The sequence below is a fragment of the Urocitellus parryii genome, chromosome 3, assembly GCF_045843805.1.
Source record: "Urocitellus parryii isolate mUroPar1 chromosome 3, mUroPar1.hap1, whole genome shotgun sequence".
Classification (NCBI taxonomy): Eukaryota; Metazoa; Chordata; class Mammalia; order Rodentia; family Sciuridae; genus Urocitellus; species Urocitellus parryii.
In genome coordinates this window covers 52470921-52495929 of record NC_135533.1, presented here as the reverse complement: position 1 = coordinate 52495929, position 25009 = coordinate 52470921, and the positions used below count along the sequence as shown (strand labels likewise).

At 44.2% G+C, this 25009-nt stretch overlaps 1 protein-coding gene and 1 non-coding gene across 9 annotated transcripts in view; both read right to left on the bottom strand.

Annotated features, from left to right (window-relative positions):
- Ccdc136 (coiled-coil domain containing 136) overlaps nt 1-18056 on the bottom strand; it is a 28056-nt gene extending 10000 nt beyond the window's left edge. For 5 of the 8 annotated variants that reach the window (XM_026411670.2, XM_026411672.2, XM_026411671.2 and 2 more), the window contains exons 1-12: nt 17981-18056; nt 17127-17234; nt 15305-15553; nt 15145-15219; nt 8621-8938; nt 6640-6751; nt 5917-6085; nt 4946-5086; nt 4000-4170; nt 3416-3601; nt 1543-1737; nt 855-1082 (exon numbers count right to left, since the gene is read on the bottom strand). In XM_026411670.2, coding sequence (XP_026267455.2) covers nt 855-1082; nt 1543-1737; nt 3416-3601; nt 4000-4170; nt 4946-5086; nt 5917-6085; nt 6640-6751; nt 8621-8938; nt 15145-15219; nt 15305-15553; nt 17127-17234; nt 17981-18038 — 2010 coding nt within the window. In that variant the 5' untranslated portion in view covers nt 18039-18056. The remainder of the gene's footprint in view (nt 1-854; nt 1083-1542; nt 1738-3415; nt 3602-3999; nt 4171-4945; nt 5087-5916; nt 6086-6639; nt 6752-8620; nt 8939-15144; nt 15220-15304; nt 15554-17126; nt 17235-17980) is intronic. The other 3 variants (XM_026411676.2, XM_026411678.2, XM_026411673.2) reach the window with 2 other exon arrangements.
- Nucleotides 18057-24937: 6881 nt separating this feature from the next.
- Nucleotides 24938-25009, bottom strand: Trnap-agg (transfer RNA proline (anticodon AGG)). Its single transcript has one exon. It is a non-coding gene; the product is annotated as a tRNA-Pro (tRNA).

Genomic DNA, 25009 nt, shown 5'->3' with positions numbered 1-25009 from the left:
ATCTGATCAGTTAAGGAAATACTTTATACCTGGTTCCTGTCTCTGTGTTCCCAGGCTTTCAGCCTAGATATTTGATGCCCCTGGAATGTGACCAAGACTCATAGTTTGAACTACTGCTATTCCCTAGTTCTCCTGTTCAGTTTAATATTTGAAGGAACAGATTCAGCCTAAATTAAAGCTATCCACCTGCTCTTCCTTCTTCATGCTGAGACCTCAGACCAAATCTATCTCCCAACTCTGAATAGACTCGCATGGAAATTTCTGACTGTGTGACCTCAATATTCCTGACCTCCTGATAAGAGCTTGAGACAAACCAATTTTCTGGTCTAACACTCCTGATCTAGCCCAATGAAAAGAGTATAGTCAGTACTGAGAACTCTGCATAGAAATGTTTCCTTTGGAGATGAATGGGCTCAGATTAGCCTCATAGAAAGCAGCAAAAGGTTATATAGATTTTAAAAATGGAGAAGTGTACTTTTGAACTCATAGGAAAAGGATGACATGCTTAGAGTCAGTCCACAGGAATCTAAACAAACACTGAATTGATATTATAAATCTTGAAAATGATATCTCAATGGGACTGAGTCCAATGGTCAGATTACAGACCTCTAGGTCATCCCAGCTTTGTTTTAAGTGCTTGCAGGACTTCAGCTGGCATGCCTCTGGGTGAGGTCCCCAGTGCATCTAAGGCCACATCATAATGGAGCCTATGGTGGCTCTGGCTGGTGAAGGTCAAGGCTTCATCTGCCTCCTGCCAAATAGTCCTTCCTGACTCTGACCCTTCTGGGTAGCTTCTTTCCCTGCAATGCTGGTATGCTCTGGTGACCCATCTCCCTTTCTCTTCCCATGATTACCTTGTTCTGACCAGAATTTGAGAACTTATGCTTTTTGGCATCCTGAGGATTTTCCAACACTTCCTGGAAATGAGACTCTTTGAGACCTCGTAGCTCTTCATGTACCTCTAACTGTTCTTTTAGTACACACTCTTGGTTCTGTATCAGTTTTTTCTGTTCCTCCTGCATGCCTTGGTAGAGCAGCTGCAGCTCACATAGGTCTTGTAACTTTGTAAGCAGCTCCTGACTCTGAGTAGAGCAGAGGAAGGAGGAAGAATGACAATTCAATGGCAAGTCTTAAGCTCCCCCAATCTTTGTTGTTAGTTTCTTCAAACAGTCCCCTGGGCATAGGATTGGGGGAGGGGGTTTTCTATGAAGACCTACTCATTGAGTAGCAACGACCTCTTGTTTGTGAATGTATTTTGTAGTTAACAAAGTACTTTCAGGTGCATTTCCTCAAGAGGTACTAAAAGTAAAATGTTGCAGATTCCTGAGCATAAAATGTATTTTTAAGATTTAAAGCCCTTATGAGGAAAAACCTGAATTAGCTCTGTGGATCTGTTTAATGTGGGGAGATTGGGAGAAAGGAAGGAATGTCGGCTAAGAAAGGAAAAGGTTCAATCCCCACCCATTTATGTTTCCCAGGGACAGTCACAGTTTTTCAACGCAGCCTCTTCATAGGCAGCAGCCTTTAACTAGCTGTGGATACCTTATTAAAGAGGCCACACTTGGGTGTGGGGTATATGAGCCTGTGCAACTCTTCCTGCAGCTGGCCCTGCTCCTCCTGCAGCCTCCTCTGATCCTCCAGGAGTTCACACTGCTCCATCTGCAGCTGCCCCATCTCCTTCTGGCTGACCTTGAACTTGTCCTGTAATTCTGTCAGCTTGGACACCAGTGCATCACACTGTGGGTAGGGTGGGGCATGCAGGCATGGTTACTCTGTGAAGTACACTTCTGGGGGGCTAGCAGAGCATTTGTGTGCTCTCCTGCCTCCTGTGAATTCCCAGGGTCTCCCTCCCCATTCAGTCACCTTGAACTGATCATCCCATGAAGACTGGGCCTCCATGCTAAGGGGGGAGCCCCAGCAGTCAGCAGGCTGCTCTGGATGGGCAGTGGCTTGTTCTAAATTCCCTGTGCCAGTCCCTTCAGAAAGCAGACTGAGCGTGAGTGCTATCAATGCCCCTCCCTTCTTCCTTCCTGTCTTCCTGTCTCTGGCTCTTTCCTTTGGTGTATTAACTACCTTCTCATGCTGACAGGAGCTCCAATTCTGATTACTTTCATTAGCATCAGTTGTTTTTGAACCTAATCATGCTCCTTATCAATAAGGACTTAATTTTACTCTAATTTTTCCCATTTTTGTTTTCCTAATAATCTCTTAAAAACTTTACAAAAGTATGAGCCACTACTATATTTGGTTTAAGACTAAATCATTCTATGATTTCGTCTTCTAAGTCCTCTAATATCAAATGACTCTCAGTGCTGTTCTATGACTACAGAACAGATTAGCTTTGTATGCCACCATGCTTCTCCTTTCCCAAAGACTTTTATGAAGAGGGGAGGTGACAAGGAAATCATGTATCTCCTAAACCTGTGCACAGAAAGGTAAGTAGACTGTAACGTTCCCTCTCCTTATCTCCTAAAGGCCTCTCCCTAGTAGGAACACTGATGTTGGCCATGGCAGGGATTGCTGTGTATTCTGGCAGAATTCTTGGGCCTTTTCTCCAACATGCTTCAACACCTTTTCACTTCCTATCAGTAATCAGGGGCTGAAAGCACTCATCTGAGTAATGGCATTGGTTTGCCTTTTTTTTTTTTTTTTTTTTTTTTTTTTTGGTACTGGGGATTGAACCCAAGGACACTTAACCACTTAGCCACATGCCCAGCTCTTTTTGGTATTTTATTTAGAGACAGGGTCTCACTGAGTTACTTAGGTAGGGCCTCACTAAGTTGCTGAGGCTGGCTTTGAACTTGCAATTCTCCTGCCTCAGCCTCCAGAGTTGAATTATAAGCATGCACCATCACACCCAACAGTTTGCATTTTATATACCATGGAAAAAGAAAAAGTAAATAAGGTCTTATTTGTCCTACTAGGATTTAATACTAAAAGCAATTGAGATAATAGTAACACTCTATTCAATTTAAGAAGGGCAATATCAAGTCTTGGGAATATCACCACACTAAATCACAGAATAAATCCTGGAAGAGTCTAGGTCCTTCTAATACTCAAGCAGCACTCTAGACAGAGTACTTGCAATCTGCCTCAGAAAACTGGCTCAGCTTTCTAGTTCCAACAGTAACATGAACCTATGTGTATGTTCTTCTCCACAAATGGCCTGATATCACTGCAGTTGCTAAATCAATGTGCAAACATCTACATACATAGAATTATGCGTGAAAACAGCCAGGTGTGTAATTGCTGGGATCTAGATGTACTTTGCGCTCTGGCAACATGTGTCTCTGCCTCTTTTTGCTGCCTAGGAAGCCCACTAAGGCTCTTGATTGAGGACTTCATCTCTTGCCGCTGTACCTCCTCTCTGCAAAGCAGATGCCCAGGAGTGCTTTTCACTCTGCACTGTAATTACCTTATTGAAACACTTTCCCTTGTCCTCAGGAATGTTCTGGGTGTTCTTGAGCTCTTTTAGTTCCAGTTGGCAGAGCAAGAGGTCCTGCTCTAGCTGGTTGGACATGTGCTTCTGCTGCTCCAACTCATTCGCGCTAGACTCGTACAGCTGCTTCACCTCACGAAACTGGACTTGAATCTTTTTGTTCTGGTTGGGAGAGGCAGGACCGACCATCATCCCAGGTAACCTGCTATGTACTTTGGGGACTGGGGTTCCATCCTCCCATCCTTTCTAGCTCTGATTTCATTCTAGCCAAGGAGACCTCAGATGGACCCATCCCTAATTGGCTCAAAACCCAGTACTTGTAGGGCTTCCTTTTTGGGGGAGTTGGGGCAAGAAAGGGGCTTCCTAGACTGATTTTCTGATTTAAAATCAAAGGAAGCCGTGGGCATTGTGACTCCTACAGAAGGGATTTCCTGGCACACCTCTTTGCTCCCTTACCAGGAGCTACTCCACAGAGCTTCTAACACACCCATATTTCTGTGCTCTCACCTCCCCAAGGGTCCTGCCTGCCTACACTTTCCATCACCTGGCCCTCCTATTACCTTTTCATCACTTTCTTGCAAGGAGGCCACCATATTCCGAAGGTGCTGCAACTCTGCCTCATGGCACCGCAGCTTCTCCTGCAGCTGATGCTGCACTTCCAGTAGCTTTTCCTTCTCACTTGAGATGTTCTGGTGTTGGACTTGCATCTTCTGGAGCCGGCATAGTAACTCCTGCAGTGCAGGGGGCTCTGGGCAGCACTGCAGGGTCCATAACCTCCTGCCCTTCTGCCTGATTCTCTCAGCCACTGACAGGCTATGCAATTACTCCTCCCTCCCTTCACTTTCTGCTTGTCCTCTGACCTAAGGCAGCACTTGAAAGGGGTTGGGGATATTCACATGTGGTACTGCCTAGGCAATGGCTGGACTTATTTGAAACTTTACTCTTTATTTACCTTTCCAAGACCTCAGACAAATACTCTGGATCATTCCCTAACCTCTGGGTGCTGTTACCTTCTCACTTTGGCTCTCTATAATTGTGGATTTCATGACTTTAAGCTGCCTGAGCTCAGTCTGAAGCTGCACCTGCACCTTCAAGAGCTCGCTCTGCTTGTCCTGGCTGGCATCATACTTTTTCTGCAGATCACAGAGCCTGGTCTTTAGCTCCTCATTCTTGGTGGGGAGGGTAAGGGAGGAACAGTCACTCTCAGGAAATAGCAGACCCCTCTTCAGGTCACTATGGTCCTTTTCAGGGGCAGATGGCTTGAAAAGATCCCTGGGTCTATGATTTGGTTTCTTTGGCAAGGCAGACACTCAACAATGACCACCATTTCTAGAATGCCATGCTGTGTGGCTTCTATAACTGGCTTCTCCAGTAGTCTGGGACCCTGATTGTAGGGCAAGGGTCAGCAGACCTTTGCCTTTTGCTCTTTTTGTTTAGCCTCTGCTGAAGCAGTGACTCCATGCAGGCCCTCCTACCCTTCTAAGTGCCTCCCCTGGCAGTGTTTACCTGCATGACCGTGTGAGATGACTGAAACCTAAGCACCTCATTCTGGGCACATTTGAGCTCTTTCTGCAGCCGTTTCTGCTCCTCCTCGCTGACACGGCGATGATGCTGTAGCTCTTGCAACTCACAAGACAATTCCTTACACTGTGCAAGAAATGAAACAGGGAGGCTGATTTATGACAAGTGTTATATGTGCTCCAGGAATACGTTTGGGGAGAGTATGCATTCCTTTGAAATATAGTCAAGTGTAACTTAACAACATGGACTTATGCTCAGAAATGTGTTGTTAGGCCATTGAATCATTGTGCAAACATCACAGACTATATTTACATAGACTGTAATGGTATAGCCTATTACACACCTAGGCTATGTGGTACATATACATATGGCATAGGCTATTGCTTCTAGGGCTCTGATGAATTAAACATCAAGATCAAATGAAGCACAAGAGAAAACAATTCAATAAATAGGCTGAATAACATGGAATACATGGAAAACTGTATAAAAAAACTTTTTTGTTATTTTTCTAAGTAGGAAGAGTAACTCTAAAATAATAATAAAAATACAGTATAGTAAATACATAAACCAGTAGCATAAGCACTTATGATCATTATTAAGTACTGTATGTACCTGTATATGTTGTATTTTTATAGGATGGCAGTGCCGGTTTGTTTATGCCAGCATCACTATGAGTATGATGCTGTGTTGCACTACCACAGTAGTAGGTGATAGGAATTTTTTTCAGCTCTATTACAATGTTATGGAACCACCATGGTTTATGCAATCCGTTAGTGATCAAAATGTCATTATGTGGCATATGGCTATATTTACATCAGGCAAGTTATTAAGACCCTAGAACACTCTCTACTATCACAGTGCACACCTGCTTTATTAGCTCTGTGCCTACCATAGACCAGGAGAAGGTGAAACGAAAGGGTGGAAAGGGCTTGCTTCCCCACCCTCAAGAGACCTACCTTACTCTGCATGTTATGCATCTGCTGCTCAGCATCTAGCAGCTGCTGGCGCAACAAATGCATTTCAGGATCAGGCTCTAGGAAATCCACTTCTGAGGTCTGAGACTCTGACGATATCATACTCTTTGCTGTTTGACACTCCAGCCACTTCTCTGTTGCTTTTCGTGTCCTGAAAACCAGAACCCACAGACATGTTTGGAGGAACCCTGCCTCGTATCATCATACAAGTGTGCTCAGTTCTAAGGCCTTCTGTTTAGGCCAAAGATAGTTAGAGACCTATTGTGATTCGCTCCTCAAATAAACATGTTTTGAAGATTACAGAAAGTCTCCAGAGCCTCATCTGCAGAGGCATGTTTGGCTCTGAGACACCATAAGAGTGCCGGTCCAGTTGGTTTTAAGGATGGGCCTGGTGTCAAGTCAGCTAACAGCCTGGAGGCTTTGTGCCATTAGACTGAATCATGTCTGTGGGGACAACAAAGGAATCTCTTCTGATCTACTCTAGGGCAGAGCAATGCTGAAAATGGAAGAAAATCAAATTCACTGAACTCTTGTCCTGAGACAATTGGGTAGGATCCCATGTTTGCTTCCAAATGGTCTCTGTACTCTTGGGATACCACAGAAAGGTCTGGCTCTCTGGGAAGACAGGAACACTCATGACCCTGGCCTCTGCCTTTCAGGGAATTCCCAAGACAGAATTTCAGTGCCCCTGCCTCCTGGTTGTACCTCTCACTCTCCAGCTGGGCTAGCTGCCCTGTGAGGCTGCTGTTGCTCTCCTTCAGGGTCCGGTACTCCTCATTCAGGAATTGGTAGCTGTCCCGCAGTTGCTGTAATTCTTCTGCAGATAACAAATGGGGAAGACGTGAGATCATTAAGGGGTAAGGGGAGCACTGATATTCAGCCCCAAGCTTTTAGGAGCTCTTGAGGGTTTAAATAAGTTTTGGTTTATCATATATAAAGTTCTTGCTTAACTTTATGATTTCTTCCCTACTATGCTTTTAGCACAAAAAGTTGGGAGGTGTGAAGTTTTAGATATCAGTCTGCCAGTCCCTGCCTTTCAAATACATCCAGGCATTTTGAATTTCCTTTACTTCTTTTATCACCACACTGAAGACACTGGCCTAAATGTGATCAAATAATCTTTCTAGTGGCCTTTTATCTGCTGACAGAAAAGCCCATTCCAACCATGCCCTATCTCATTCTCAAGCATTACAAGAGAAGTGCTCCAGCACATGTCCTTAAGCACCAGTTAGCAATTTTTAATGCTGTGATGATATAAACACCACATTTTATCTTTTCAAAATTAAGAATCATCTTAGAACACTAATTCTACTGACATTTGAGGAACAAAAACTTGCTCTAATTGTACCTATAGTACCTGCTGGAAGGTTCAACACTTCAGTCATTTCCAATGTTTCCTCTTTGTTCCAATCAGAAGTCCTTACAATAGTGCAGATTGAAAATTAATAGAGCTAAGTATTAGACTTGATGGTTTTGGTCTTAAATGGGCATTTCATTTAATCCCTGAAATAACCCTGTAAGTTTTTTTTTTCGTTTAAATAAACTTTCAATTTTGGAAAAGTTTTATTAGATTTATAGGAAAGCTGAAGATAGTATCAAGTTCCTTGGGAGAGTTCTTACCCAGTCTCCTCAAATGCTAACATATGACATTAGCATGGTACACTTGCCATGACTAAGGAATCAATATTGGCATATTATTATTCCCTAAATTCTATACTTTATTTTCTGCATTTTCCCTAGGCTTGTTTTTCTATTTCAGAATCCCATCTATCTTTAAGGTTTTATTAACCAATCTGGAGATATGGAGACCTCAGATATAGAGGTTCTAGAGAGAGAATAACCTAAGTTCATCCAGCTATTGAGTAGAGCTTTATTTCTGAACTCTGGTTTGTTTCACTCCAGCAAAGGCCTTTCCTCTGTGCTAGCCTCCCTCTCCCAGCACTACCAGGCCAAAGGCTCTTCTGAGAGCCTTCATATATCTGGGAAAACTTGCAGTTCTTTGATTCCTTGTTCATTGCCTCTGCTTGACCTGGCCAAATATAGGGCTTTCATACTCAGATCACAAATCTAGCCTAGTATAAAGGTAGACTCTGATGTCATGAATCTTAGCAACTAGCTGGAGACTATCTGAAAGCAGCACTGGAAGCTTTCACGTACCTCATGAATTACTAGAAATAACCTCCCTTCCTCTCCAGCTGTTTTGTGCTCTGATTTTTTGCCCCCTAAAGTTTCTACTTTGGGGAAAGCTAAAGAAGCATAAGAATTGCATCCTGGGACCTGGAAAGGAGAACTGGAGGCCTCCCTAAAGTGGTTCAGGCAAAGTGCCACGATGCCACATAAGCAGGAAGAGTTCCCCAAGGTGACAAGTCCTTGTACACTCATCCCAGAACTGGGCACTTTCCCAGGAAGGGCTTTCCCATAGTCAAATCAACAAGTACCCAATGGCTCTCTGGGGAAGAATCCCCAGGGCACATCTCCATGGTACCATTTCTTACACCACCATGGACTGCTTATAAAATATTTGGGTAAGTTTTTCTACACTACAGTCTTGAATTCAGTCTAGAAGTTTTTTTCCTTAGAGGTTTTCCATGCATGATATAACACAACTCTTCCTCCATCTTCCTATCTATGATCTCTCCTCAGCTTGACTTTGCTGACAGAATAGGAGAAGGGCTTGCACTCATACCTTGCAACCCACTAAAGTCCGTAGGACTACTGGTTGATTCAGAGGTCTTTGTTTCCATTTCTGCACGGAGCGAGGCAATCTCCATCTCGTAGTCCCCACGAATGCGTTCCATGTCCTCAAGTTCATTCTGCATTCGGCAGAGATCCTCCTGCAGGGATGCCATGTCACTCTCATGTTCACTCGCAGAATCTGCTGCAGCTTGCCGCAGATTCTGGATCTCGGTCTGGGCCAACTGCAACTCCTGTTCTATTTCTTTAAGTTCACTTTCTTTCTCACGCTCTAACAAGGAAATCTCCTCCCGTAGATGCCGTAGCTCACCTGCAAAGCCCAAAGGTTGAGTTAAGTGAACTAATCTACCATGTTCTATAGATAAAAAGTTCTAGGCAGACTTATTTCTTGTCTGGAAATGGCTAACAACCTAGCCTCTACCTTATCAGAGAAGTAAAGCATCATATGGCATGGAATGAAAGGAATACCTGAGAAGGGAACACAGTGACTCTACAAGGCACAGCAGGAAGACAGATTTTGAGGCCTCACACTGAAAGCAACAACTTGGGCTACTATAAACAAGTTCTCCCAGATTCTTCTAGGGAATTACCTGACAGTCAAACACAAACCTAATTGACAATATTTTATTGATACCCTGAGTCCTAAAAATTCCCTAACTAAAAAGTTTTCACAGATTTTTCACCTATTCACCCTCAAAGCTTAGACTTTACAGAATATACTAGAAGTACTAGACCCAAAACAATATGAAATGTTGATTGATAAGGGATTGATGATGTTTAAATAGAATATCATGCAGACCTCTAAAAGAAAGTGGCAGATCCATAATGAAGATACAAAAAGACTTCCATATATGTGAACTGGAAAGAAAAATGAGCCAGAAAATGTAAGGCATTACCTAATTTTTATAAAAATATATTTATATATAGCATAAAACACACAAATGTACAAAGACACAAGAAAAGGCACAGAAAAGATCTATGCCCCAAAATCCTAAAGAGCAGTTGTTTTAGAAGAGTGGGAGATGTTACAAGGTATTCCAAATCATATATAGGTATGCTGTTTGGTTTTTGCAACAAGTCTCTATGTAATAATATATATTCTTTTCAATTTACAAAAGCAGTGTGTCAGAGCTCTCTGTATCTGTGGAGCATCTTATGATTTCTAGACATAGGTACTCATCATCTAGGATCAGGAGAACCCAAAGGTGGATGAAGAATAAAAGGAATGGACACCAATAAGAATTCAGGATTTAGGAGGCTGGGGATATATAGCTCAGTCAGTAGAGTGTCTGCCTCGCATGCACAGGGCCCTGGGTTCAATCTCCAGTACCACAAAAAAAAGAAAAAAAAAATTCAGGATTTAGAGACCAGCATTAGGCAATTCATGAGGACTAGGCCAGAAGTGTCAGGACCTTCCAACAAACCCTTTGCAGGACATATTCTCCCCAAGCCCCATCTTTAACTCCTGCTCATTCTACTTACCATTAAGAGTCCAACTTTCCCTAGCCTCTCCCCCAACCTCCTCAAAAAGCTAAGGAAATTCCTCTATTAAATGCTCTCATAGCACCTTAAACTTTGCAGTGAGTGTTGTGTAGTCTCCACCTCATTTAGTTGTAAGTTTTATAGACAAAGAACATTATGGTTTTGCTCACCATTATAGTTCCAGGACCTGGTATTGTGCAAAGCAGAATGCAACTCAATATGTATTTGCCATATTCAGGCATAAATGAGGTAGAGGTTCACATATTCAATAAACTTGTTTCCCCTATGTGTACAGAATTATATGTTTGGGTATTTTTTAAAAATCAGAAGAGAACCTAGACATTCTGTGGGTAGGGCAGTGCTGGGGATTAAACCCAGGGATCCTCTAACACTGAGCCACACCCCAACCCCTTTTTATTTTTAAGATAAGGTCTAGGTTTCAGAAGCTGGCCTCAAACTTACAATGCCCCTAGTCTTAGTCTTTCTAGTGGCTGGGATTACACACATGCATGCCCCATTAAGCTTGAGAACCTAGACATTTTAAAGGCAAATTTAGGGTGTGGTGGCCTAGCTGCAGTCCAAGAATCTGGGAGGCTGAAGTAGAAAGATCACTTGAACCCAGGAGTTCAAGACCAGCCTGGGAAACATGGTGAGAACTTGTCTTAAAAAAAGAAAGGAGTGGAGAGATAAGAAGACAATGACAAATTTGGGCATACTGCAGATATAGAGGCTGAAGGGACCAGGCATCTCAGGGGAAGGTCTACCGCCCTGCCCTAGGCTTGTGAACTCATATGTGCTGTTCTGGTCACTTTTTTTTTTTTTCCTAGCTGTCTCCTCTTCCTGGTCTATTGAACAAGTATTAGCTAATGAACTGTACCAAGACCAAGTATGTCCACTTAAGTTCTCTGACTCCTACTTGACTTTTGTGTGTGTGTGTGTGGCCGGGGGAGGTATTGGGGCTTGGACCCAGGGACACTCAACCACTGAGCTACATTCCCAGACCTTTCAATTTTAAGACAGAGTCTCCCTAAATTGCTTGGGGCCTTGCCAAGTTAACGAGGCTGGCCTCGAATTTGTGCTTCTCTTGCCTCAGCCTTCCAAGTCGTTGAATTTACAGGCTTGTGCCACTGTCCCAGGTGTGACTTCCTATTTTAAAGGAAGAAAGTCCTTCCTCCATCCCTACTACTGAATAGCATAGAGAGTTCCATCTCGGAGCTCAGCCTAGACGGGAAGATGCATGAGTAAATGGTCATTAGGATAAAGGCTCTACAGCCTGAGGTGGGCTTCCTGCTATGGCAGACCAACCTCCACTCCCTAATATGCCCTTGACATCAGGGTTCAAATCTCCTTTCAGTACTCTTCAGCAGTCCCAGCTCCTAGGCCGAATGAATGTGTGGAACGGGGCGGGGCGGGGCTTGCAGGCCCGCAGGACGGGGCCCATCCGAAAGTTGGGAGTTGGAAAGGCCCAAGCTGGGTTCCAAAGTGCTGGTGCCAGTTGAATGTGGAGCTGTTACCCTCGGGTGAGGCCAAGGGCCCAGGAGTTGGGCTGCAAGGCAAACAAGTTGATTCTCACTCACTGGTTATGGCCTCCATCTCAATGCCCCCCCCTCAAGAGGTCTCCCTGGGGGGCCTCCCGCCGCCGGCCGGGGTCCGGGCCCCCGGAGGGGCTGTGGCGGCCCGAACCGCCTCTTAACACCAGCTGCCTTTGAGGCCGCGCGCGCGCGCCCCCTCTCGACGGAAACGGGCAACGCGCGTGCGCGCAGACCGTCTCAGGTTCCCTCCAGCGGGGCGCGGGGCTCGGGGCGCGGGGCGCGGGGCGCGGGGCGGCCATCCAGGCTGGGACCCCTCCCTGGTCGAGATCTTGGTGATCCTGTAAATCCTGGGAACAATCCTGGTAAGGACCGAAACTCTCTAGAGTACTGTTTTCCCTGGTAGTTCAGCTTCTCTTAACTTCCCGTCTGTTGGAAAGGAAGAACGCTCCATTTCTCCAAGCTATGGCTACTACTTTTTTTGGATCTAGCGGATCTTTTCCTTCAAAAAAAACATGATCTAGCATTTCCTACCTTATAAAAACAAAACAACTCTCCTTTGACCCCATTTCTCTTTGCCTTGATTCTCTTCAAAATGACCAACAAAGTGATCTGTACTCACTTTTTCTACCTGACCTCCTATTTCCTCTTCAACTCCAATCCAGTCAGCACTGATCTGCACTGAAATGTTTCAGATTCTCCATCTCCCTAACTCCAAGGGTCATCTCACTTGCCTTAGCAACTTTTGACCCAGTGGATCATTCTCTCTTTGAAGCATTTTCTGCTCTTGGCTTCCAGGGCATGACAGTGTTTCAGGAATCTCCTGTCACAGTCTCTTGTTCATTTCTCCTTCAATAGGAGTCCTAAATACTGGAGTGTCTGCAAATTGGACCCTTCTCTCTCCTCCTCTGGTATTTCTCCATGTGACTGTGTGGTTATCTCCATGTGACTGTATGGATCATATTGTATATGTTATACTGATAAGTACCAAATCTCTATCTTCAGCCCCAATTTCTCTTCTGGTCTTGGATTCATATATCTAGTGGCCTCCTTAACATACTTATTTGAATATCTATAGCCATTTCAAACTAATCAGGTAGAAAACCTAAATGGTTCCCCTATTCCCCAAATTTGTTCCTTGCCAAGTTTTTCTTGTCCCAATAAATGATGCCACCACTCACCCAATTTCTCGAGGTAAACTCATCTTTCATGTTTATTATCCTCCATCCAATTCATCAGCAAGTCCTAAGGACTTCACCTTCAAAATATATTTCTGAAGCCCTAATCCAAGCAACCATCACCTCTAGTTGGGCAACTGCAATAACTTCCTGATCAGACTCACTGTTTCAACACCCTTTCTTTCTATCCAGTTTCTATCAGTGGCCAAGTGCTCTTTTAAAAATGTACATAAGATTATATCACCCCAGCCCTGTCTAACACTTTCCCATGGCTTTCTAGAACACTTAAAATGAAAGCCAGACCTCTCTGCTAGTCTACAAGACTCCCTGTAATCTGGCCTCCACCTGCTAACCAGAATTTAACCTTACCAAGATCCCCCACGTATACTTCACTCAAGCCACCAGGACCTTTGTTCTGTCTCTCAAAAACATGAAACTTATTCTCACCTCTGATCCTTTGCAGTTGCTGTTCCTTCTGCCTGGTGTGCCTTTCCCTCAGATCTTGAAAGGCTAGATCCTACTCATGATTCAGCTCAAATGTCACCTTTTCAAAAAGGACTTTTCAAACCACCCTAGCTAAAATAAACTCCTATCTTATCCCTTCTCTGTGTATCATATTGTTATGTTCATAACATTTATTGACTCCCATACTTATGTTTTCTTCCTTTCTCCATTAGAACTTACTCTTCAATAGAGATTTTGTCTGTCCTGTTCATAGCTGGCCTTTCAAATATAAAAGCTCTCAATAAATAGTTGATAAGCAAATTAATCAGTGCCATTTTACAGATAAGAAACTGAATCTCAGTGACCTTCCCCAGATCACAAAATTTGTAAGTGAGAGAGCTGGACCCAAAGGGGAACCAAGACCACCTGTGGGACACATCTGCCATTTTTCTTCTCTTTGTTGCCACATTTCCTGCATCTCCCTTTGCTTATATCTTCTGTCTCCTTCTCTTTCCCTCTTCTATACCTTTTTAATTTTTTAAAAAAAATTTGAGACAGGGTCTCACTAAGTTGCCAAGGGTCCAAGTTGCTAAGGCTGGCCTTGAACTTGTGATCCTCCTGCCTTAGTCTCCCAAATCACTGCGATTATAGGTATGTACCACCACACCCAGCTTCTCTTATAGCTTTGCTTGCTTCTCTCTAGGCCAGCTTTCTGGACTTCCTTTTTTCTTCATTTATACTTTCATTTGGCTTGATCTCAGTTCTCCCCAGAGAGTCCCTACTGTTTTCTAGGGCAGCTCCCCCAAAACCTTCTGGAAGACCAAAAAAGTAACCAAAGCTGCCTCTTTATTGGGTACTGCAGTGGAATATGGGACTCCTGCCTTGCTGCTTTTCCAGAGACAAAGGGATGTGGGTGTTGGAAGAGAGGTTTGTGGGAGCTACAAGCTCAGGTCCTAAGGAGCCAGAAAAACACCAGAAAAAGGCATTTGGTTTGGAATTCAGCCTTGATCACTCACCCCTGGCACTGACCAGGTGAACAAGGGACAAGGGATATGGTGTGAGGGAGAAGGTTGAGAAGAGAAAGGCGTGAACCTGAAAAAATATATGAGGTAGGAGGGCAAGAAAGGGAAGAGCCAGGTGCTGAGCCTCATGCTATAATCCCAGCAGCTCGGGAAGCTGAGACAAGAAGATAATGAATTCAAAGCCAGCTTCAGCAATTTAGCAAGGCCCTAAGTGAGACCCTGTCTCTAAATATAAGAAAGAGGCTAGGGGGACTGTGGTTGTGGCTCAGCAGTAGAGTGCTTATCTAGTATATGTGAGGCTCTGAGTTTGATCCTCAACAACACATAAAAATAAATTAATAAATAAATGTATTATGTCCATCTACAACTAAAATATATTTTTAAAAAGAAAGAAAAAGGGGCTGGAGATGTGGCTCAAGTGGTAGCGCGCTCGCCTGGCATGTGTGCGGCCCGGGTTCGATCCTCAGCACCACATACCAACAAAGATGTTGTGTCCACCGAAAACTAAAAAATAAATATTAAAAAAATTCAAAAAAAAAAAAAAAAGAAAGAAAAAAAGAAAGGGGCTGGGATGTGGCTCAGAGGTTAAGTGCCACTGGGTTCAATCCCCAGTACAAAGAAGAAGGAAAAGGAGAAGGAGAAGAAGGAAGAAGGAGAACAGAAGAGCCAGAAAGAGATACAAAGAAAGAAATTCAGGAAAGAGAAGAATGGAGAGACAATGAAATGAATTGAAAGAAAAATGAATTGAAAGTATTGCTTTAGGTTATTCTTGTCTTCTATGCTTCAGCAAGCCCCTAGGATAAAGGTAATTGGGTAGCAACTTAGATGGTCACCTCTCCACTGTCACAATCAGGGTGTTACCTTGGAGCTGCTGGATCTGCTTGGTGAACACTTCTGCCTGCTGGGCACTGGCCAGCCGTTCATCCTCCAGGAGCCCTGCAGTGAAAGGGGGTATCAGCTGGGAAGCACAGAGCCTTTGGGTCCAACCATCCCTGCTCCGCCCGGCATCACAAGTGCTCACCTTGCAGCTCCAGGGAGTCATCCTCATGCTGCCCTGCCAGCTCACGGGTCTCCTCCAGCTCTGCCACCAGCTGGAGCACCTGTGCCCTCAACTCCTCCAGCTCTGTTTCTGTGAGGCTTAGGCCCCGGTGTTTGCCCAGTGACAGGGAGCCCACACTGCCACTTTTCTGTACTTGTTCTTCTTCTTCTACTTCTTCCTCCTCCTCTTCTTCCTCTTCCTCCTCATAGAGAGCTGGGAGTAATACCTCCCCTAGGAGAGACATCCCACCAGGGAGTCAGTGGAACTTCCTATCCACAGTCTTTCCAGGGCCCTCCAAAACCCTCCACCCAGGACCAAGATGGTAGAATAGTTTCATCTGGTATCCCCTAAGGAGCCCCTGGACAGGACCTCACCATATTCATGATGAGTCCTCAGGTATAAGGGCCAAGTTTGGAAGCATCCTCTCTAAAGTCTTTTCTGGTCCAAGATCACACTTGGTGGCCCCCTTCCACTGCCATTGAGCTAATGAAGCAGCCAACTTTTGGGTGAACTTTGACCAGGTGAACAAAGGACACAGGAATGTTTGGTTATTCTAACAAAGTTTGCATAGGAATGCCTGGTTCTTCTAGCTTGGTGGTCTGGAAGTGGGCCAAGTAGTGAAGAAGGATTCTGACACTGCCAAACCATCAGGCTGATGAGTTAGAGGGTTTGTAGAAGGTTAAAAAATTACCCAGATGGCTTGCAAGACATTAGCCTTTCCATAATAAGAAAGCATTGACTGTTGGTGGGTAGAGAAAGAAAACATTGGAATGAAACAATTCCAAGTCTCTTTTTGCAAAAATATTGGGGCTCTTTCAAATGTATGTTAACAAATATATTTTTGGAATTTTCTAAAAGGTCCACGTGGCTTTTTCCTGCTGGGTGTCATGAGGTTCCCGCTCCCCTACTGACCCAGGAGGTTTTCAAGGAAATTCTTAGGTATTTCCATTTAAAAGAAAGTCTGGCATCTTAATGCATAAAAAAACTGGGGTTTGGTGCTGGTCCCCAGCCTCTGGTTGGTGAGCATCCCCTCCTTTACTGCAATGCAGTTCCTGTATATAGCAAAATCTTGTCTGTGTGGGAAATGTCTGCTTTGCTTTGAAATTCTGAATCTTTTGTCTTACTTTCTCTAATATCAGCTGCCTAAGCTTCATCTGGGACACTTGTGTCATCTGACCCCCTCAGAGGGAGCAGAGCTGTCCACATTGAATAAGCAGAGAGGCTTATTGGGGACACTTCATAGGAAGTCCTGGGAAATGTGTTGGCAGCAACTGCCAAGTCAGAAGGGTGTGGTGGGGATGCATGCATGTTGAGAGGTTGGCCTCACCCTTTAGGCTCTGTCTTTCAGGAAGGAAGATATTCTATAGAGAACCAAACACAAGACTTCCATTAGAAGTTAATGGTGGTGGCCCCAGAAAGACAATTCACATGCTCATGTTCTTGCTTTTTAAAATAAGAGACAGCTTGGGATCTGGGTCGTCAGGCAGTGAGAACAAACCCCCTGCCGAAAGCCTGCTTCAAAGCTCTGTCCAACGAGGCCTCTTTCTCTATCTGGCAGCTCCGCCAGGACATACAACCTGGTTAGCTGGGCGATTAGGGCCCCAAAGGGATGTATTCTGAACTTCCATCAAAGCCTGAACCCTGGGGAGGACTGGAGCTCAGCAGCGAATGAGGAGGGGCCAGAGGTGAGCTGAGGGAAGGGCTGTGTCCGGGCTCAGAGCTCTAGGGTCAGAGGGAGGAAGAGGGAGGGATAGGAACTGGGGGAGGAGGGTAAAGGGACAGAAAGCCTTTTGAGAAGACTCACCTTCCATGGCTTGCATCCCACGACGTTCCAGGGACCCCCAGCGTTGGCCTTTCTTCCTCTCACAACCCTCAGATACCTCATAGGAGCCTAAAGTGGTTACTGTGGGTCCTGTGAGCAGGAAGAAAGGAGGTACTGTGGGATGCAGTGGGGACTGCGATGCAGAGGACAGAGAAGGCATGACATCTAGCCCAGGGAGCCCCGGGACTTGTCCCAGTGGAGGTGCCAGAGTCTGCTCTGCTCTGTGATTACCCTCCTTCAGCCACCTCTCAATGCTCTAAATGGGGTGGGGAACCCAGACCCGCGCTGCCCAACCTCATCGGCACCCCTGTTCCAGGCCGTTCCAGGCTCCTCTTCCTTGCAAAGACAGAAAGAGGGTGTGTGTCTGTTTACTCTGGGGGACAGGGACGCGAGAGGCTAGAATGAGAGAGAAGGCAGGAGCCAGGGAGGAAGGGGCTGAAAGGGGGCGGTGGCACGCGGAGGGGAGGGAGGTGGGGCGGCGTGCGCTAAGGGGCAAGGGCCAGGGCCGCTCCCCTCCTTCCATCCCCACCACCCCACCCTCGCCGGGCACTCAGGAACCTTCGGGGCCAGAGGAGTGCAGACTCTCGAGTCCCTGAGGGTTGGAAGAACCATCTGGCTGAAGAGATATTACGGCGAGCGCCCAGGGAGGAGCTGTCAGGGGGAGGGAGCCTCAGGCCGAAAGATGGAGACCGAGCCGGGGTGAAGGCCGGGATGGAGTAGATAGACTTAGGACAGAGATCTGGGGAGCAGTGGCGACAGGAGCACTTGGGGGTCGGGTTGGAGGAGAGTGGGGAGAGGAAGCGGGGCGGTGGGAGATTAGGAGGGGAGGCTCTGACCTGGGCCCGGGCAGCTCCAGCCCGCGGCTCCCGCGCCGGCCCCGGCGCCCGCCTCCATGGCCGCTCCCGCCGCCGCCGCCGCCGCCTCCCGGAGCTGAAACCGCAGCCGCGGGGCCCGGGACCACGAGCCGGGTGCGCAGAGAGGGAGGGCGGGCCGAGGGGGCGGGGCCAGGCCCGGCCACCTGACGCAGGCCCCCGCCCCCGCCGCCCGGAAGCCCTTACGGTCCCCGGCGTGCGACCCCGCAGCGGAGGGCACAAGAGGGTGAGCGCCGGTCCCCTGTGTCCCACTCCTGCCTGAGAGAGCTCAGGGAGCGGCCGAGTCCAGACTATCGACGTGAGCTAATCTAGGTTTAAGGCTGCTCCGAGAGGGAGCGACAGGATCCACTGGTTCTGGCCGCGGGTCTCACATCGGGTCAGCTGCGCATAGGGACACCTCTTACCACACGTCAGAACGCGGTCCTGTCGGGTGACTGGGTCAGAAAAGGAAAGGATAGAGTGTTTCCTCCAAACGCACAGACGCGCCCCCTCCTGCTCCATGCAGGGCCGAAGTCCCCACCTCCGTAGCCAGCCTGGACCCCAGCCCTGCGCGGTGCCTCTTGCGTCCCAGATCGGTAACAAGGCTAGAGGAGGAAAGCCGAGGCCGAGATAGCTGGGCCCCGAACTCTCTGCTTTTTCAGCGCCTCCCACCAAGCCAGAGCCAGCCACAGGTTTAGGAAGGGAGGCCCCAAGCAGCCTTTGTGCCCGGTGTCCAAGGCCTCTTCTCTACAAGGGCCTGCCAACCCTTTGAGCTTCAAGCCCCGCCCCCGCTGTGTCCTGCTGGGGAGTGGGCTCTACTAATGTTCGCTCATGTAGAAGGGAGTTGTAGAAGCCCAGAGGGCTTATTTCATTTACTTAAACGTTCATTCATTCAAGAAATGACTACCTCTACAGCATTTTGCTCTCCAGGTTCCGCAGGAAAGAAGCTCTTCTTTGCCTGCACATCCCCTGCTTATTCTTCAACCCTCATTTGGGAGTCACCTCTAGGTGGCCTTCCCTGTCGTTCAGAATAGAAGCGATTGGTTATACTTGGGACTCGGGGCTTCCCAGCACACTGAGGAAATTGGTGGGAGACTCCTAAGACAGTGACACTCACTAATTCTTTTTTTTTTTTTTTTTTGCATAACCACTCCCAAGGTCTGGGCACATGTTGTGTGACTTTAGTTCCACAGGCTCTCAGGCTCATAAGCTTGCCATGTTCCACAAGAAAGAAGCATTTCTTTGCCTGCACATCTCCTGCTTATCCTTCATCCCTTTGTTGAGAGACAACTCTGGTGCTCCATCTCCTCTCCATTAGATGCTCCTACCTGTCCTCTGTCTCTGAGTGGCACTAATCACTCTGGGTTTCTGCCCACCAAATCTGTTAAAAGTTGTAAACTATCTTAGTCACCCTTGTATCTCCAATGTATAACAAAGTACCTGGCCCAAAGAAGATATGGATAAACATAAATCTCCCAACTACCCAGTTAATGCTCTGTTTTATTTAACATTGGATCTCATACTTGCAAAGTTAAATATTTCCTATCAGTAACAATGTCCAAAAATCCATCTCTCTCTCCCCGTTTCTCCTGTCTTTCTGCCCATTTCTCTTCTCTCACTCCCCAACCCTGGTGCTCTGAAAGATGAACACAGAATGTGTCATTTACTCCCCAGAGGACAGATACATCTTCAGATTCCCATGGCCTAGTAATTCATCTGTGGGTGAAGAGTGTTGAACAAGCCCATCCAGACTCCTGCAGAGGGTCTGCCTAGACTCCAGGAACAGGGCAATTATCAGGATGGAAAGGGGCTGGCATTGGGGACTCAACTTGCAGCTCAGGAGACTGACAGAGACTAAATCTGGAAGCACAATGGCTCTTCACTCCAACCCAGCTTCTTCTGGTTCTGCCTCAGCCAGCAAGGCCAGTTTAGCATTGGCCTTGACTGTTGTGACCTCTGGGCAGATGAGAGGAGGGATAGGGAAGAAATTGTCAATTGTGACATCCAGGGTTCCAAGCTCTCTTAGGGAGCTCTGATCTTGAGTATTAGGACTAATCTCTCCTTGGCTGCCACAGTGTGGGTCACCAACCTGAAACAGTCCATTTTCAGGAGCCAACTGGTCAAACCATGTTCAGACTAGTGCTGGGTTGAGGGTGAGGGTGAAATTAGGAGACAGGAGAATAAAGCTTGAAGGTTGGGAGGAAGGTGGGCGATGGTCCAGGGATGCATCTCAGAAGGGCAGGAGTGGTGGGCATGTCAGCCAGGTGATCATCTTAGGGGATAATCTGAATTAATCCTTATAATCCCTGGATGCAGGACTCAGCCTCCCTCCTAATCCCATCCCAGGAGATCATCCTCTCTGAGGACTGATGTAGTCATTTATCTCCTTTACCCTTATTTCTAAATGCTTAGATCCTTTCATTAAAAAGAAAAAAATAAATATTTGAAAAATGCTGGAACGCACAGAGAATAAGATAGCAATTAACCATGTACACAGACTGAAACACATTTATTTCAGAGGAGCCCCCTATTTATGATTTTATAGTTTTACTTGAGATGTATATATCTTCAAACAATCTAAACTTTTGATTTGTGTTTTTGAAATCTATCTGAATGGTATTATATTGTACACTTTCTTCTGCAGATACATTTCTCAATTATTTACATTTACCCATGTTGTTTCACATAGCTCTAGTTCATGAATACTATTTTATTGCTGAATAGACCACAATTTATTTATCATTCTTTTGCTAATTGAATTTAGTTATTTCTAGTTGTCCATATTAAAAACAATGCTGCAATGGACAGTTCTGTGCATGCCTTCTTGTGTGAGTATTTCCCCAGGGCAGATACATAGAAGTAGAATTTCTGGGTCACAGAGTAGGTGCATCTTAAACTTCACTAGTTGTTGCCAAATTGTTCTATAAAATAGCAATTTAAACATTAAAGAAGCAATTTAAACACCAGTATCAGTGGCTATATTTATTTTACTTATCTTATTTATCTCCTGGCCCCTGCTGATTTAGAAATTACACATTCTATTTCTGTTTTTTTTGTACTGATTACCTCTTTTTATATTTTCTAATGATTCTTACTGAAGTCTACAGTGAGTCACTGTCATCATACTTTTCCTGAATAATAGAAGGAACTTAGGACATGTAAACTCTGATCTTCTTTTCCCATAATTCCTCATATTTCAATCTGTTGTTTTCGTTTTACCTAATTTCTATGCCCACTAAGTCTCACCACCACCTCAATGCTTGTATAGATTTACTAACATATTTATAAAGTCTTCTGTTCATTTCTTCTTACATTCCATTCTCATTCTCATTTCTGCCCTCCATTTCTTCTTGCATTTCACTTTTTCCTTGTAATTTCAGTTCCCTTCTTATGAAGTATATTCAGTTGTGACATTTCAGGGAAACTCTTTGAGTCGTAAGCATTCTCAGTCTTTGTCTTAAAATGTCATTATTTCACACACTTCATATGGAAATTTAGTGTCCATAGAATTCAGAATGACAGTTTCTCTTGAGCTTTTGAAGATATTTTTCCTATAATTTTTTGCTACTAATAAGTAACAGTGATATTTTTTCCATTTATCTATAATCTTTTGTTGCTAATAAGAAGTCAGCTGCTAATATGATGTTATTTTTGTAGACAAACAGGCATTTTTTCCCTTTCTTATTGTTTTTAAGATTTTTCATTGTTTGTCTAGTATTCTACAGATTTACCACTGTGTGTTTGAGTCAGGACTCTTCAACCTGAGAACCTATGTTTTTCATTCCATTATGAAAAATTCTCAATATTATTTATTGGAATATTAAAATTTCCCCATTCTCTCAGTCTCTCATAGGAACTCTGATTATATATGTATATTAATGTGTCTCATACTTTCCCGGTGTTTTTAACTTATTCTTTCATATTTTCTCTCATTACTTTTCTACTTTTTTCATATTTTTAAATGAGTGCATCAGTTCTGTCTTTCAATTCACTAATTCTGTCTTTAACTGAGTCTAATCTACTATTTAATACATCACAGAGTCTTTAATTTTAATGGTTATATCTTTCACTCCTTAATGTTTTATTCATTTTTCTTCAGTACTATGGGTTTTGTTTCATTATATCCTATTTTCATTACAGTTTGTTTTATTACTATTAATCTTTAATTTTTTTTTTTTTTAATTTTGAGTCAGGGTCTCATCTAAGTTATCCAACCTAACTACAAACTCATGGTCCTCCTGCTTAGCCTCCTAAGTAGTTGAGATTACAGATGTGCATCACCACCCCTGCTTGCCTTAATATTTAATACTTTTAAGTATACTTCTTACATAGTGTTTTTCATGTTGTATTATATGCACTTCTTGGAGTGATCTTTTGTTTGTCAGCTTTCCCTTATGATAGATTGCTTCCTTGTCTAGTTTTATTTCATCTAGGCCAAACATGGGACTGAAATTACCTCAAAATTGGCATTGGGGGAGTTCCTGCAAGAATATGCCCCAAACCATCCCAAGATGCGACTGGTTAGGACTCCAAAGAAAGAAGCTCTAAATACCAGGGTGGTCAATTCAACTCACATATAAAGTAGGCTGCTGAGTGTCCTCAAGGAAGTAAGACAAAGGTTCTTCTGCCTAGGTATTTCCACAATGAGGGGGTCAGGATGTAGAATTCATATGAAGATTTAAGGGATTTGATTGGGGATGGAGCTAGATTCTGTGTGTTTAGCAGCTTAGGTTGATCTTTCAGTGTTTTGAGCAACAACCTAACATGTTTATCAATGCCTGGAAATGTTCAGGGGCTCAGCTTGGTTCAAGCCTACAAGGGCAGCATGCAACTGGCTAGGTCACAGTTATCAGTGCCTTCTGTATTTTTTGGTAAGGACAGAGGAAAAAGTGAGAGGGGGGACCCTGTAAGTTGATGATATTTTATTGTAAGTGCTCCTTCAGTTGGTTCTCCAGCACCAGGGGTATTTTGTTTTGTTTTGGCGAGAGTTCCATATGCCCTATCTTATGAAAACATTCTTATAGAACTTTCCTTGCTTAGATGTAGTATTTCTAAGGGTTTCAAGGGGCCTAAACCAGGTTTACATTTAATTTATCTGCCTGGATCCTGCACAATGTAAATAATATACAATACTTTCCCTTTATCTATGTTCTAGGACTCCCAATGGATGCCTGAAACCATAGATAATATATATATATATATATATATATATAATCCTATATATACTATGGTTTGTTTTTGTTTTTTTCCAGTACATAAATATCTGTGATAAAGTTTAATTTTCAGTAGTTTCTCCTTATCCACAGTTTTGCTTTCCACAGTTTCTCTTACCCACATGTAACTGTGGTTTGATAATATTAAGTGAAAAATTCCAGAAATAAGCAATTTATAAATTTTAAATTGTATGCCATTCTGAGCAACATGATGAAATTTTGCACCATCTAGCTCTGATCAGCCCAAGATGGGCTATCTGTCCACTAGTCACTTAGTAGCTGTTTTAGTTTCATCAGATTGGCTTTTGCATTATCACAGTGCTGTATTCCAATAATCCTTACATAGTAGGCAAATGCTACATCACCATGTCTATATCAACCAGTTCACTTCATCTCATCAACTAGGCATTGTATCATATCACATGATCAATAACAGTGAGTACAGTACTATAAGATATTTTGAGAAATGTCACATTTTCACAAAACTTTTATTATATTATATTGTTATAATTGTTCTCTTTTACTGTTATTAATGATCTCTTACTGTACCTAATTTAGACAGTAAATTTAGATATAATACAAGCAGTTGGTGAGGCTTGGGACTTTAATGTCTCAGAGTCGATTTGTATTTCTACCCTTTTCTCTGGTTCCTTTAACTGGTAGATGTAATTTTTAGTTCTCTTTATACAGGCGAGGTATATCTTTGATGTTTTGAGCTTTATGCAGGAAATTCAGTTCCTGCTTCTTGTGTCTGGAGGGATGAGGTCATATGTTCTGTAACTGGAAGTATTAAAACAGAGCTCTAGGACCCTGAGCATTTAATTGTGTGTGACTCCTGCTGAGGACATCCTCCTCCTATTTTTTCTTTGGCTTTGCATTTCTTCTTTAATTCTGATATGTGGAAATTTTCTTTTTCTAAAATGTAAAATTTGTCATTTCAATATTTCAATTCTGTTTTATCCAACAGCTCCGTGTATGTTTTCAGGGGTGCTTGATGAAGGGATAGATATATTAGTCCAGTCTGTCATGGTACCAGAATTTCCACTGTAGATGCTCTTTATCCTTGTGTCATTCCTAACAATCTCTATTTCTCTAAGGCATGTTGCAGTTTCTGAATTAATCCTCCCAACAGCTCTGAAAAATAAATATTGTTGTTCCCATTTTACTGAGGGGAAAACTGAGTGTAAATTTTAATCCTAGCTTTTGGACCATGAGTCCAGCATGTTTCATAGCTTGGATTTTTTACATGGAGAGATTGTCTGTTCTTGACCTTGATGCAGCTCAGTTCCAGTCCCCTCCTTGTCCCTATCACTAGCTCTTTATCCCAGGCCCTCTGAGAGGCTGTCCTTCTGTCTAATCAAATGCAACCCTTTGACTCTAATGTTACCACTCTTGTTTCCTCATCTGTCTACCTTACAAGGTAATGGGAAGGATCAGGTGAGAGGATTATGTGAAAACACTCTGCAAACTGAAAAGTGCTATACAAAGGAAATGGGTACAATAGCAACAAGGGGTACTGGGACAGTACACAATAGGAAAGCGACCATTTAATGCCTTCCAAAGGCCAGGCAGTGTATACTGAGATTTAAACATCTAACTTAATCCTGTAACAACCTCTAATGTTCCCACCCTGTGCCAGCTCTCTCTTACCCAGTTTAGCCTCTGTGGAAATAAGATGGGTACATAATGGGAATAGGCCAGGGGAACTAGAAATAGAAAAGAATAAATAGGGCTCGTCCGGGATTTGAACCCGGGACCTCTCGCACCCTAAGCGAGAATCATACCCCTAGACCAACGAGCC